Source organism: Neofelis nebulosa, chromosome 18 (genome assembly GCF_028018385.1).
Source record: "Neofelis nebulosa isolate mNeoNeb1 chromosome 18, mNeoNeb1.pri, whole genome shotgun sequence".
Lineage (NCBI taxonomy): Eukaryota > Metazoa > Chordata > Mammalia > Carnivora > Felidae > Neofelis > Neofelis nebulosa.
The window spans coordinates 4,958,749-4,973,110 of NC_080799.1; the positions used below are offsets into that span (position 1 = coordinate 4,958,749).

A 14,362-nucleotide genomic window follows, 5' to 3' on the forward strand; every position below is an offset into this window, starting at 1 on the left:
CGTCCTTTGAGAGCCCCTGAGAGATGTTAGCTGGCCACACCCTTGGCTTTGTCTTCAGAGCACGTTCCCCACATCACCAGGCCCTGGTTCCTTTTTGCCTCACAGTGTTGTCCTCAACGTGTCTCTTCCCCCTTGCGTTTCTCCACAAGCAGCAGGAAGAACCAGGCTGCACCTTCAGCCATTTGCTGGGAAATCACCTCAGTTAAATATCCAAGTTCATTGTGACGAGTTCTGCTTTCCACCGACTCACAGGGTGTCGTTCAGCTTGGTGCCTGCTTTGTCCCTGAGCCCTCGCTGCCGGTGTGGTCACGCCCTCTATCTACCAGTTGCCTTTGATGGTTGAGGTGCTCCCTGACCACACAGCCCTTGTCTGCTGTGCTCCTCGCTTCCTGAGTCCTCAGTGGCGAGGTCTGCAGCACCCATATTTCTACTCGCCCTTGTTTAAGGCAGTCCAGGCCTTTGCTGTCCTTCAGCTCGAGAGTCCCTTCCACATTTTGGGGTATTTGTCACAGCACTGCCCAACTTCCAGGTACCGGAATCTGCACTTATAACGGACTTGCTGGCTGAACACAACAAATCTTCGCCGTGGTGCACTCCTGGAGGTCAGAAGTCTACAGTCAGGGGCGCCTGGGTGGCTCAGTCGGTTGAGCGTCCGACTGCAGCTCAGGTCATGATCTTGCGGTTCATGGGTTCAAGCCCCGCAACGGGCTCTGTGCTGGCAGCTTGGAGCCTGGAGCCTGCTTTGGATTCTATGTCTCCCTCTCTCTCTGCCCCTCCCCTGCTCATGCTCTGTCTCTCTTTCTCTCTCTCAAAAATGAATGAACGTTTAAAAAAAAAAAAAAAAAAAAAAAGTCTGCAGTCAGTTTACCGGGCCAGATAAAGGCGGCAGCTGGGCTGGGCCCCCTTTGGAAGCTCTAAGGGAGAATCGGTTTTCTTTTCTTTTCTTTCTTTCTTTTTCCCAACGCGGCTCATGCTCTTTTCCTATCTTCCAAGTCAGCGTCCTTGAATCTTGCTTCCATGATCCCAATGCCTTCCCTGCATCAAATGTCCCCTGCCTGCCTTAGGGAAGAGCACTTGTGATGGCAGTTGAGGGCCCCTTCTGCACCGATCCAAGCCAGCCTTCTACCTCAGGATCTTAAATTGTATATACAAAGTCCCTTGTGTCATATGAGGTAATATCCACAAGGTTTAGGGATTAGGACCTGGATTTGGGGAGTGGAGGGCATTATTCAGCCAACTAGAATGTTCTGTGGGTTCTTGAAAGAATGAGTTTTGTACTGTCGCCTGGTAGAGCGTCGTGCAGAGTCAGGCCTTGTTGGTTGATGATGTTGAATGTTTCTGTATCCTTGCCCATTTTCTGTCCGGTTGTTGAGGGAAGGGGATTGACATCTGCCACTAAAATCGTTGATTGGTCTATGTCTCCTGTTGTTTAGTTTTGAGAGAGAGAGGGAGTGGGACACGGGTAGAGGGAGAGAGAGAATCCCAAGCAGGCTCCGCACTGCCAGCGCAGAGCCTGATGCAGGGCTTGAACTCAAGAACTCTGAGATGATGACTGAGCCGAAATCAAGCGTCAGTCGCTTAACCGACTGAGCCACCCAGGTGCCCCTCTCTAGTTCTGATGTTGTTGGAGCCACACATTGTGCAACTGTGCTGTTTGTTGCCTACACGTTTAGGATGGCTTTGTCCTGATGGATTGACCCTTCCATCATGATAGGATGTCCCCGTCTCTGGTGATCTTCTTCGCTGTGAAGTCTACGGTGTCTGAGAGCGATACAGACAATCCCTAACTTTCTATGGTTGGACGTGCTTGTTTGTTACCTTGCCATGGCGTGAAAGTGATATGCATTCAGGAGAGAGCATACTTCAGAATTTTGAATTTTGATCTTTCCCAGGCTAGTGCTTTATAGCACGACGTTCTCTCGTGGTGCTGGACAGTGGCGGCCATGCGATACCATAGGTAGAGGACTGAAACACTGGCAGCCATTCTGTAGCCATATAACCATCCTGCTTTCCTTTCTTGGTACAGTGTTCAATTATGTTAACGTGAGATATTCAGCACTTTGTTAGAAAATAGGCTTGGTATTACATGACTTGACCCATCTGCGGGCCGATGCAAGTGTTCTGGGCACAGGTAAGGTGGGCTGGGCTCAGTGATGATCAGAAGGCGTGGTAGGTTGGGTGTATTAAATGTATTTTCGACATACGATTTTTTCAACTTACCATGGGTTTATTGGGACCGAAAATCATCCCAAGTCAAGGGAGATCTGTATAGCCACTCCTGTTTTCTTTTGCTTAATAAGCATGATTTGTCTTTTTCCATTCTTTTATTTATTTATTTATTTATTTATTTATTTATTTATTTATTTTTTTATGTTTTACTTTATATTTGAGAGACAGAGCGTGCATGAACATGAGCAGGGGAAGGGCAGAGAGACCGAGACAAAATTTGAAGCAAGCTCCAGGCTCCGAGGTGTCGGTACAGAGCTCGACCTGGGACTTCCACTCCCAGTGAGATCATGACCTGAGCCGAATTCAGATGTTAAACCGACTGAGCCACCCAGGCGCCCCCCCCCCCCCCCACCAATTCTTTGACTTTTCACCTACATTTATCATCGTGTTTGAAATGTCTTGTAGCCCCCATGTAGTTTGGTCATTAAAAAAAAAAAGCTGCCAATCTGTGTCTTTTAATTGGTCTTTTATATTGAAGGTGATTATTAATGTATCAGGACATAAGTTGTCATTTCACTTTTTTTTTTTTCCTGGTCCTCTCTTTCGTATTTCTCTGAATTTCTTCCTGTTAGTTACTTGAACATTTTTTTAAGAATTCCAGTTTGACATAGGCATATTGTCTTTGAGTGTATCTGTTTGTGTAGTCTTTGTGTGTGTGGTTGCTCAAGGGTGTTTGCATGTATATATGTTACGTATATAAAATACGTAAATATTTAAGTCTCTTTATATAATTAGAGTTTGCTGGGGTCATCATTTCATCAGTTCAAATGAAACGGAAACTTTTTTTTTTAAGTTTATTTTCGAGAGAGAGTGGGCACACAAGCAAGGGAGGAACAGAGAGAAGGAGAGATGGAATCCCAAGCAGGCTCTGCACCGTCAGCCCAGAGCCCGATGTGGGGCTTGAACTTACAAACCGACATGAAAGCAAAAGTGGGAAGCTCAACAGACTGTGCCCCCCGGCTCCCTGAAATAAGGAAACTGGACCTCTCTTTATATCTCTTACCTGTTTCTTGTACGTACTCCATCCGACAGTGTAGAGAATTTGAGAAGGAAAGTTTATCGTACTTACCCACGTTTTTACTCTTTGTGTAGTTGTGCCTTCTTTTGCCGTCTCCTTTCTGTCTAGGGACCGGGAGCCATTCTTTGAGGGCAGGACTGCTGGTGACAGATTCTCTCAGTGTTCTTTCACCTTCGATCATTTTTAAGTTCTCCTTCGTTCCTGAAGGAGGCCTTCAGCATGTATGGAATCGAGAGCTGACGGTTCCTTTCTTTCTTTACTTGAAAACCGTTGTGGGACTTCCACCGGCCGTGTGGGCTTTTGATGAGCAATCCGGCCCTTCACCTGCTCCTGTGGGGAGGTGTCCTTGTCTCTGGCCGATTTCAGGCTTCTTTCCTCTTTCAGAAGCATTTGTGTAATGTGACTTGGCGTAGATCTCTGGGCCATGCTATTTGGAGTTTGCTCACCTTCTTGAATTTGTAGGTTTGGGGCTTTTTTTGTTTTTGGTGTGTTTCTTGGGGGGCAAATTTGGGAAGTTTTCAGTCATCTTGAGAAAGACTTCTTCAGCCTCTTTGTCCTCCTTTGTTTCGGGGAAGTACTTTGTTCTCTTCTCGACTGTCGGAAGCCCCTTTCAAGTGTGAAGCATCTGGTCTTGGCTCGTAAGAGTTCGCCAAGAACTTTCTGGTCATGCACACCTCTCTGGGATTTTCTTTGTTGACTCAGGTGCCCCATATTGGAAGTGGGGTTCTGAAATCCTGTCATGACTCTTTCAAATCTCGAGAAGTAACAGATGTAATTCTCCTCGGAGGAAGAGAGGGTGTCCTATCCCACTTTCTTCACATGCAAAATGACTCTAGTTCTGTGTGGGGTGGGTTTTTGTTACAAAATTTTTGTCTGTCTTCTGTTTAACTAAAAGAAATTCACTGTTCTGTCCAAAGCTGATCAAAATCGAGATGGGGCGCCCGGATGGCTCAGTTGGTTAAGCGTCCAAGTTCGGCTCAGGTCTCAGGTCATGATCTCACGGTTTGTGAGTTTGAGTCCTGCGTTGGGCTCTGTGCTGACAGCTCGGAGCCTGGAGCCTGCTTCGGATTCTGTGTCTCCCTCTCTCTCTGCCCCTCCCCTACTCACTCTCTCTCTCTCTCAAAAATAAATGAATAAACAGTTAAAAAAATTTTTTTTTAATCAAAATAAAGGGGCACCTGGCTGGCTAACTCGGAAGAGCATGCAACTCTTGATCTCAGGGTTGTGAGTTCGAGCCCCAGGTTGAGAGTAGAGATTACTAAAAAAAAAAAAAAAAAATCAAGATAAAATATGGTTTTCTCTATAGTAATTGTATGAGTGGGCAGCTCTTGCCTGTAATGGTGAGGAAGCACAGAGCTTCACAGAGCAAAGGTTAGCAGCAGCCTACAGTTTTTATTGTAAGTGGTAATCTGATAAGACTGTAGGAAATTTTGTCAACCTTATGCACACTTGAGGTTACACAATAAGGAAACAATACATCAGGTGTTGCCAGTTCCCATAAGCTCCCCTCCATATAAGGTTTCCCTATCTTCAACATCTTAGGTCAGTATGATACATTTGTTACAATTGATGGACTAATATTGATACATTGTTATTACCTAAAAGCCATGGTTTACAATAGGGCTCTTTGTGCTGTATGGTTCTATGGGTTTTGCCAAATGCGTAATGTGACCTGTATCCACCAGTACATTATCGTACACAACAGATTCACTGCTCTGAAAATCCCCTGTGCTCACCTATTTAGCCTTCCCCTTGTCTCCCTGGACCCCTAGCAACCACTCACCGATCTTTTTACTGCCTCCATAGTTTTGCCTTTTCCAGAACCTTGTATGGTTGGAATCATACAGCCTGTAGCCATTTCAGACTGGCTTCTTTCACTCAGTAATACGCATCCAGTTTCCTGTATGTCTTTTCATGGCTTGATGGTTCCTGTTAGTGCTGAATAATATTCTGTTGTCTGTTTTATTTACGACAATTGATCTCTTCACCTGCTGAAGGACATCTTGTTTGCTTCCGGGTTTTGGCAATTATGGATAAAGCTGCCGCAAACATTCGTGTGCAGGTTTTCATGTGGGCGTAGGTTTTCAACCCATTTGGGTCAGTACCTGGGAGTATGATTGTTGGATTGTATTATAAGCACATGATTAGCTCTGTGCAGAACTGCCAAATGTCTTTGCACGATTTTTATTTATGTGTATTTGGGAAGCTTCTTCCCCCTTCACTGCAACTTTTGGCTGTTAAAAAACATTGATTATACAGGGGTGTGATGCCAGAATGTTTATTTTGCTCTATCATTTAATTATCCAGGATAGAAAGTCTCATTGGTCATTATTTTTTCATGATTGAGGTAAAAATGTGTGTTTCTTTAAATTTTTTATTTTATTTTTTTAATTTCTATCCAAGTCAGTTAGCATATAGTGCAACAATGATTTCAAGAGTAGATTCCTAAGTGACCCTTACCCATTTAGCCCATCCCTCCTCCCACAACCCCTCCAGTAACCCTCAGTTTGTCCTCCATATTTATGAGTCTCTTCTGTTTTGTCCCCCTCCCTGTTTTTATATTATTTTTGTTTCCCTTCCCTTATGTTCTTCTGTTCTGTCTCTTAAAGTCCTCGTATGAGTGAAGTCATATGGTATTTGTCTTCCTCTGACTAATTTCACGTAGCATAATACCCTCTGGTTCCATCCACGTAGTTGCAGATGGCAAGATTTTCATTCTTTTTGATTGCTGAATAATACTCTATTGGGGACATCTGGGCTCTTTGCAGACTTTGGCTATTGTCGATAGTGCTGCTATAACCATTGGGGTGTATGTGCCCTTTTGAAACAGCATACCTGTGTCCCTTGGATACATATCTAGTAGTGCAGTTGCTGCATAGTAAGGTAGTTCTATTTTTAATTTTTTGAGGAACCTCCATACTGTTCTCCCGAGTGGCTGCACCAGCTTGCATTCCCACCGACAATGCAAAAAAGACCCTCTTTCTCTGCATCCTTGCCAACCTCTGTTGTTGCCTGAGTTGTTCATGTTAGCCATTCTGACAGGTGTGAGGTGGTATCTCATTGTGGTCTTGATTTGTATTTCCCTGATGATGAGTGATGTGGAGCATTTTTTCACGCGTCGGTTGGCCATCTGGATGTCTTCTTTGGAGAAGTGTCTATTCATGTCTTTTGCCCATTTCTTCATTGGGTTATTTGTTTTTTGGGTGTTGAGTTTGATAAGTTCTTTATAGATTTTGGGTACTAACCCTTTATCTGATATGTCGTTTGCAACTATCTTCTCTCATTCCATCAGTTGCCTTTTAGTTTTGCTGATTGTTTCCTTTGCTGTGCAGAAGCTTTTTATCTTGATGAGGTCCCAATAGTTCATTTTTACTTTTGTTTCCCTTGCCTCTGGATGCGTGTTGAGTGAGAAATTGCTGCAGGCAAGATCAAAGAGGTTTTTGCCTGCTTTCTCCTTGAGGATTCTGATGGCTCCCTGTCTTACATTTAGGTCTTTCATCCATTTTGAGTTTATTTTTGTGTCTGGTGTAAGAAAGTGGCCCAGGTTCATTCTTCTGCATGTCACTGTCCAGTTTCCCCAGCACCACTTGCTGAAGAGACTGTCTGTATTCCATTGGATATTCTTTCCTGCTTTGTCAAACATTAGTTGGCCATACAATTGTGGGTCCATTTCTGGGTTCTCTATTCTGAGAGATCAATTCCATTGATCTGAGTGTCTGTTCTTGTGCCAGTACCATACTGTCTTGATGATTACAGCTTTGTAGAATAGCTTGAAGTCTGGGATTGTGATGCCTCCTGCTTTGGTTTTCTTTTTCAAGATTCCTTTGGCTATTCGGGGTCTTTTCTGGTTCCATACAAATTTTGGGATTGTTTGTTCTAGCTCTGTGAGGAATGCTGGTGTTACTTTGATAGGGATTGCATTGAAATGTAGATTGTTTTGGGCAGTATTGACATTTTAACAATATTTGTTCTTCCTGTCCAGGAGCATGGAATATTTTTCCTTTTTTTTTTTTTTTTTTTGTCTTCAGTTTCTTTCATAAGCTTTCTATAATTTTCAGCATATAGATTTTTCACCTCTTTGGTTAGATTTATTCCTAGATATTTTACGGCTTTGGGTGCAATTGTAAATGGGATCGATTCCTTGATTTCTCTTTCTGTTGCTTCATTGTTGGTGTGCAGGGATACAACTGATTTCTGTGCATTGATTTTATATCCTGCAACTTTGCTGAATTCATGGATCAGTTCTAGCAGTTTTTTGGTGGAATCTTTTGGGTTTTCCGTATAGAGTGTCATGTCATCTGCGAAGAGTGAAAGTTTGACCTCCTTCTGGCTGATTTGGATGCCTTTTATTTCTTTGTGTTGTCTGATTGCTGAGGCTAGGACTTCCAACACTGTGTTGAATAACTGGTGAGAGTGGACATCCGTGTCGTGTTCCTGACCTTAGGGTGAAAGCTCTCAGTATTCCCCCATTGAGGATGATATTAGTGTTGGGTCTTTCATATATGGCTTTTATGATCTCAAGGTATGATCTTCTATCCGTAAAAAAGGTGTATCTTTTAAGATCTTTAAATGCGTGGTGGTTTGATTTAAAGTTCAATATTTATTTAGAAATGTCAAGTAATACTCAGGAAGAGAATTGAATTTTGATTAGCTTTTTGACATAGTAATATATATTACCCTATTCATAGGCAAGGAAACTGAGGCACAGAGAGGTTAGGTAAGTTGCCCATGGTGACACAGCTAGTAAGAGGCAGAGACAAGCTTTGAGACACAGGTTGTCTGGCTGCAAATTCAGGCTCCTAATTACTCAATCATGTTGCCTCTGTACTTAATGTATTGCATTCAGGATCTGAGTTGAGGACTTAACATGTCTGTAGCCACCTTTTAGGAGTGGTTCTCAAATTCCAGTGTTAAACAGAATCATTTGGGATGCTTGTTAAAATTCAAAGCCCTAGGGGTGCCTGGGTAGCTCAGTCGGTTAAGTGTCTGACTTTGGCTCAGGTCATGATTTCGTAGTTCGGGAGTTTGAGCACCTCATCGGACTCTGTGCTGACAGCACAGGGCCTGCTTCAGATCCTCTCCTCCCCTCCACCTTGCCCCTCCCCAACTTGCGTGCATGTGTGTGCACACACACACTCTCTCTCAAAAATGTGAAAAAAAAATTCAGAGCCCTAGGCTTCATACCCAGAGGTTCTGATTTGATAGGCATGTGATAGGAACCCTGTTTCAGACAAGTACCTCCAAGTGATATTGATGGAGAGGGTGGCAGACCACGTGTGTAAGACATTGTTCTAGGAAATGAGCTGGAGTCCATGACTCAACCAGAGAGCTGGCCGAGTGGCTCTTCTGTGTAGTTTTGCTGGATGGAGTCAGGGAATAGTCCTTTACCACTGTCTGTAAGCTGCATGCTGCTGCAGAAGCTCTCCCGTGGTTCCTTGGTGGTCACCAAACAGTGACAATCCTGGGTTGACACGTTGGTCATCAGAGAGGGTTTATATATGAAGGCAGAGGCGGATGTGGGGAGGAGGACAGTACCATGCGAGTGTAAAAACAAAGCAGTTAGCTTAAAAACTTCCCATGACTGCTCTAATGCTGACTCTGTTGCTGATTTTATCTGTTATGTTTGTATTTTGCAAAAATTCTTCCCTTTCTCATCGGGTGAAAGATGTGTGTGCCTCAGGTGGGAGGGGATTTGGGGGCAGAGTAACAGCCACAGCACGTAAGGAGGAAGGGGCAGTGTGTGTACCTCAGGCCAGATTGTCCTCAGGTCGCCCTGGGTGGACCAGCATTGGCTCTGTGAGGGTGTGGCAGGTTCTTAGAAGGCCATTTTAGTGCCTTTTGCAGGACATTCTTCCTTCTCTTTATTGAGGATGACAGGAGATCACTTATCCGTAAGTAGACTTTCAGGGCAGGTAAATACAGCGCTCACATGTTAGGTGTGCATAGAAGTCAAGCTGTTGCGCGTATCTGTGCGTGCACACACTTGTGTGACTACCACCCGGATCAAAATCCGCACGAGGCACCCTTCTCCTTCGGCACCCTCCCCTGCTTCCCAGATGAACCGCTCTTCTGATTTCTGTCCCACAGACTCGTGCCCGTTCTAGGCCTGTTCCGGCCATACCTGGTAAGTGCAGTCCTACCCTCCGCAGCCTTTTGTGCCCGGCGTCTTTCACTCAAGCTTGCGTCGGGCGCTGCATTACTTCCTGTGGCCGAATAACATTCTGTTGTGTGGATGGGCCACCCTGTGGTTATCTGTTCACCTCGCGAGGGACACCTGTGTTGTTCCTGGGCTTTGGCCATTGTGACTGATGCTGCTGTGAGCGTGGGCCTTCCGTCAGTGTGGACCCGTGTCCTGGCTCTCTCGGGAAGTCCCCGGGGAGGGACCGTAGGGCTGGGTGCAGACTTCGGACGAGCTGCCGAAGCGGCTTCGTTGCCCTTCTTAAATGACTTTCTTCTCTGCGTTATTTTTCCCTTTGGGTTTAAACTGTTGTTGTTTTCCTAATCTCTGAAGGTGAATGCTTAGCGTATTTTCAACTTAACTTTTTTCTGAAATACGTGTTTTCAGTTACAACTGCTTGTTTACTAGCACACAGGCATCGGTATTTTCATTATTTTCACCTCAGAATTTTCTCATTTACTTTATTTTTTTTCAACGTTTTTTTTTTTTATTTATTTTTGGGACAGAGAGAGACAAAGCATGAACGGGGCAGGGGCAGAGAGAGAGGGAGACACAGAATCGGAAACAGGCTCCAGGCTCCGAGCCATCAGCCCAGAGCCTGACGCGGGGCTCGAACTCACGGACCGCGAGATCGTGACCTGGCTGAAGTCGGACGCTTAACCGACTGCGCCACCCAGGCGCCCCCTCATTTACTTTAAATCTTCTTGGACCAGTGTGTTCGTTTTCTTTTTTTAACATCTATTTATTTTTGAGAGAGCATGCGCAAGTGGGGGAGGGGCCGACACACACACACACACACACACACACACACACACACACACACACAGAATCGGAAGCAGGCTCCAGGCTCCGAGCTGTCGGCACAGAACCGGATGCAGGGCTCAAACCCACAAACTATGAGATCATGACCTGAGCTGATGTCGGACGCTCAACCGACTGAGCCTCCCGGGCGGCCCTCAGTGCGCTCTTCAGAATGGTGCTTCTCAGTTTCCAAACACGTTTGTTTTGTTTTGTTTCTAACTTAACTATTTTGTGGTCAGAGAATGTGCTCTTCATGGGACCGATTGTCTTTTCGGTAAGAGGTCCGTGCGGGAAGCCCTAAAGCATGCCGAGGATTTGGAGCACGAAGTGGTAGTGTGTAAGCCAGACAACTGGGCACTTGCCATAGCCCTGGGCCCTGGCTACAGCTTGGGGCTCTAGAATGCAGTCACCAAAGGAACGCCTTCCTGGTGAGCCCTGGAACCGCTGGGTCCCCGGTACATCCCGGGGACTGATTCAGGAGGCCGCTGCTCCCGCAGCATCCCCCGTCCCCAGGAAGCTGGAGCCTGAGCGGGAGCCCAGAACCCTCGGTGAGAACCCTCCGCGTTCCCGTCCTTGCTGGCCAGCCGGGTGAGGCGGGAGGAGGAGCTCTTGGGAGATTCATCCTTAGCAACCCACGTGTAAGGGTCCGGGAATGGCATTTTGGGCTTGCTCACCTCTGCTTCATAGCGAGGCCCCCGCAGAGGCCGAGCAAGCCAATTTGTTGCGTTTATCACACCAGTCCTCTGAGATTGATTGACTTTTTTTAAGTGGACCAGTTTGCAGTCACTTAGCGTGAATGTGCATCATACAGCTGTCGAGTGTGGGGATCTAAGTGAATCTCAGTTTCCATCAGTTGTAAGATGCGGCATTATTTTGTGTGCCACTAAAGAGAAAAGAGCTGCTCATTAAACCAGACTTCATGATTTCTTCTTACTTAGAATTTTTCATTTATACCGATGGAGTTTTTAAATTTTGTTTGTTTGTTTGTTTATTTATTTATTTATTTTGAGAGCAAGAGAGTATGAGTGAGCAGGGGAGGGGCAGAGACAGAGGGAGAGAGAAGAATCGCCAGCAGGCTCCATACTGTTAGCACGGAGCCCGACCTGGGGCTCGATCCCACAAAACTTGAGATCATGACCTGAGCCAAAATCAAGAGTCATATGCTTAACTGACTGTGCCACCAGGCGCCCCTAAACTTACTTAAACATTGATTTTTATAACTTTTTTTCTGTTGTGCATACATGTAAAAAGTAAAATATGAGCAAAATAAGTTGGTCAGGGTATTCCCAAAACTTCTTCACAGGGTCCCACTCTTCAGAATCACTCTAGGGAGAGAGTATTTGTGTTTTTCTACACAGCCTGTCCTCTGTGCCACCAAAGGCATGGGTCACACAGCATTTCTCCGAAGGGTACTGCTTTATCACCTTTGGAAGTTTTCAAAAGCTAAGTTTTTATGCTGTGCATTGGTGATTCTACCATAAGGTATCAGTGAAAAGTTTGAAGCAATAACCAAGCAATAACCCTTCATCAGATGGTTCTTAAATTGTGTGTCTGTGACAGAAACATCAAGTTCAGTCATGCCTCTAGCAATAAGAAGCATATTCACAGATAAGGCGGTGACCCGTATATGTCACAGTTATTTTCAAAGACGTTAAAATGTGGGGAAAAAATGTGCGTCTTAAAATTGTTGAAGTACATTACTTCCATTAGCACAAGCTTGTGAATTACGTTAGTTGAATCTGTATCTTTGCTTTTTTTACTTTTGGGAAAAGTGCCATTTTTATATACATGTCAATTTTTGCTTTATATATTCTGAGCCTGTGTTGTTAGTGGCATACAAATTCAGTCTTGTTAGTTGTGTAATTAATTGAACAATATGTCATTGTGTAGTGACTTTATCTTTGATTTCCTGTGTTACTTTAGTAGTAGCAACTTACCTTTGGTTTCTCTGGCACGGCATTGTCCCCTTTCACCTTAAGTCATTAGGCATTCTTCTATTTTGTGGGTGCCTCTTGTAGAGAACATTTAGTAGGATTATTTTATTTTATTGAGAGCATGAGCAGGGGAGAAGGGCAGAGGGAGGGAGAGAGAAAGTCTTAAACAGGCTGCATGCTCAGTGCAGAACCCAATGCTGGGCTTGATCCCATGACTGTGAGATCATGACCTGAGCTGAAATTAAGAGTTGGGTGCCCAACCGACTGAGCTACCTAGGTGCCCCTAGTTGGATTTTCTTTTTTTAAGTCCAGGTTTTTAAACTTGGTCCTTTTTCCATTTATGTTCATTGTAAACCTATCAGTTATTTGTTGCTGCATAACGTAACAAAATATCCCTAAGTAAATATCTTTAAGTGACGATGGTTTATTTTGTGCCACCATTCTGTAAGTTTGCCGACACGTCTCTAGTCTGGGCCCACACACATGGCAGCATTTCAGCTGGCAGGTCAGTGGGGCTGAGCTCCTCCCAGATGGCCTCACTCCGTGGCAGGGGCCTCGTTGAGGCCTCAGTGGAGCAGGGTACACCTGCTGGGATGCCTGGGACTCTCCCCGTGTGCCACTTTCCACAGATTGCATTCTCGAGGGTGCTGCCCTCGGCTTCTCCAGCACAGTGGTCTCAGGGTTCCAAGATAGCAGAGGTACCCGACCTCCTGGGACCTGGGCTCCGGGCCCTACACAGCGTTACCTCTTGGTCAGAGGAAGTCCCCCGGTCAGGCCTGATTTGTCCAGGAGGAACTGCCACGTATCATTGATTTGTTCTTCATTCTACCACAGTAACCCCGAATCTATTTGGATTTCTTTTCTACTCCCATGTTTTATGTTGTGTATTTCTTTCTTTTTATTTTATTTTAATTCCAGTATAGTTAACATACAATGTTATATTAAGTTCTCATATACAATATAGTAATTCAAGTGTTTTGTATTTCTAATGGATTTTATGTGCTTCTCTGGTCTTTTTTGGGTTTTTCTCTTTTTCTCCTGTTGGAGTTTTTCTTCCCCTGTCCCAATTTGGGCGTATTAACTCTATTCCGATCCCTTTCTTGCTTGGCCTAGAAATGTTAAAGTGCATTTTTAACTTGTCACATCTAAAGTCGATCATGTGTACCCTCATTCTTAGAATGCTGAGAACTTTAGAGCGAATTCTTTTCCCTTTTACGTGCTATTGTTGTGAAGTGTTTTGCTTCTGTCTTGTATTTGCTGAGACATTATGGAGTCCATTTTTCTTTAGGTTTTCTCTGTAGGTTTCCCTCTTGCATTGCCCTTCTCCTGTCTTGAGTCTTTTTTTTTTTTTTTTTTTTTTTTTTTACATTTGTTTATTTTTGAGAAACAGAGTGAGACAGAGTGTGAGTGGGGGAGAGGCAGAGAGAGAAGGAGACACAGAATCCGAAGCAGGCTCTGAGCAAGCGGTCAGTACAGAGACAGAGCTTGATGTGGGGCTCGAACCCACGAACCGCGAGTTCATGACCTGAGCCGAAGTCAGACGCTCAACTGACTGTGAGCCACCCAGGCGCCCCTGTCTTGGGTCTTTTGATTGAGGCTCGTTCTTTGACAACTTCCCTTCTTGATGGTGCACTGGTGCAAACTCCTTGAGTTTTTGTCTGTCTTAAAGTGGTATTTCACCAAATCCAAAGAAGGCTGGGCAGGGAATGGGTGTCGTGGGGCAAACGGAGGTGAGCGTGATGGAGGGCGAAGGGAGGCGACCGGGACAGGAGGGTCTGCACAGGTTTGAGCGGTGGACCCAGAGCACTCCCGAAGCTTGGGCTGCTTCGAGCTTCTCGCTTTCTTCCCACAGGGTGAGTTCTCTACGGCCCTGGCAGGAGGGCCACCGCTGCCCCCGACCCGACCAGCACCCAGCATGGCTAACGCGTGCCCCACCCTGTTAGCCATGTGAACCCTGCTGTATCAGCTCACTGAGAGCAGTTCTTCATGGTGATGAGACACTGGAGCTTACCTAAGAGCTCACAGCCTTCGTTTTTGTTCTTTGTGTAATCTCCTCACATCGGTAGTAGCGAGGAACTTGTGCTAATTTAACCTGTTCCTTTAGTGTTACAGGGCAGGTATTTGTCTATGTGGGCTAAACCACAACCTGTACAGATTTCCCATTTAATGAATCAGCAGGACCAGATGCCAAGCCCATGCTTT

The 14,362-nt window shown here is 45.2% G+C and overlaps 1 protein-coding gene across 4 annotated transcripts in view; it reads left to right on the top strand.

Annotated features, from left to right (window-relative positions):
* The window catches only part of CYTH3 (cytohesin 3), a 181,092-nt gene that overhangs the window by 130,907 nt on the left and 35,823 nt on the right, over positions 1 to 14,362 (top strand). Inside the window, exon 1 of one of the 4 annotated variants that reach the window (XM_058711090.1) lies at positions 6,256 to 6,289. The exons of the other annotated variants lie outside the window; for them this stretch is intronic. Within the exon in view, the coding sequence (XP_058567073.1) occupies positions 6,271 to 6,289 (19 nt within the window). The 5' untranslated portion in view covers positions 6,256 to 6,270. Of the gene's footprint in view, positions 1 to 6,255; positions 6,290 to 14,362 lie in introns of those variants that run through there. 4 annotated transcript variants of the gene reach the window in all.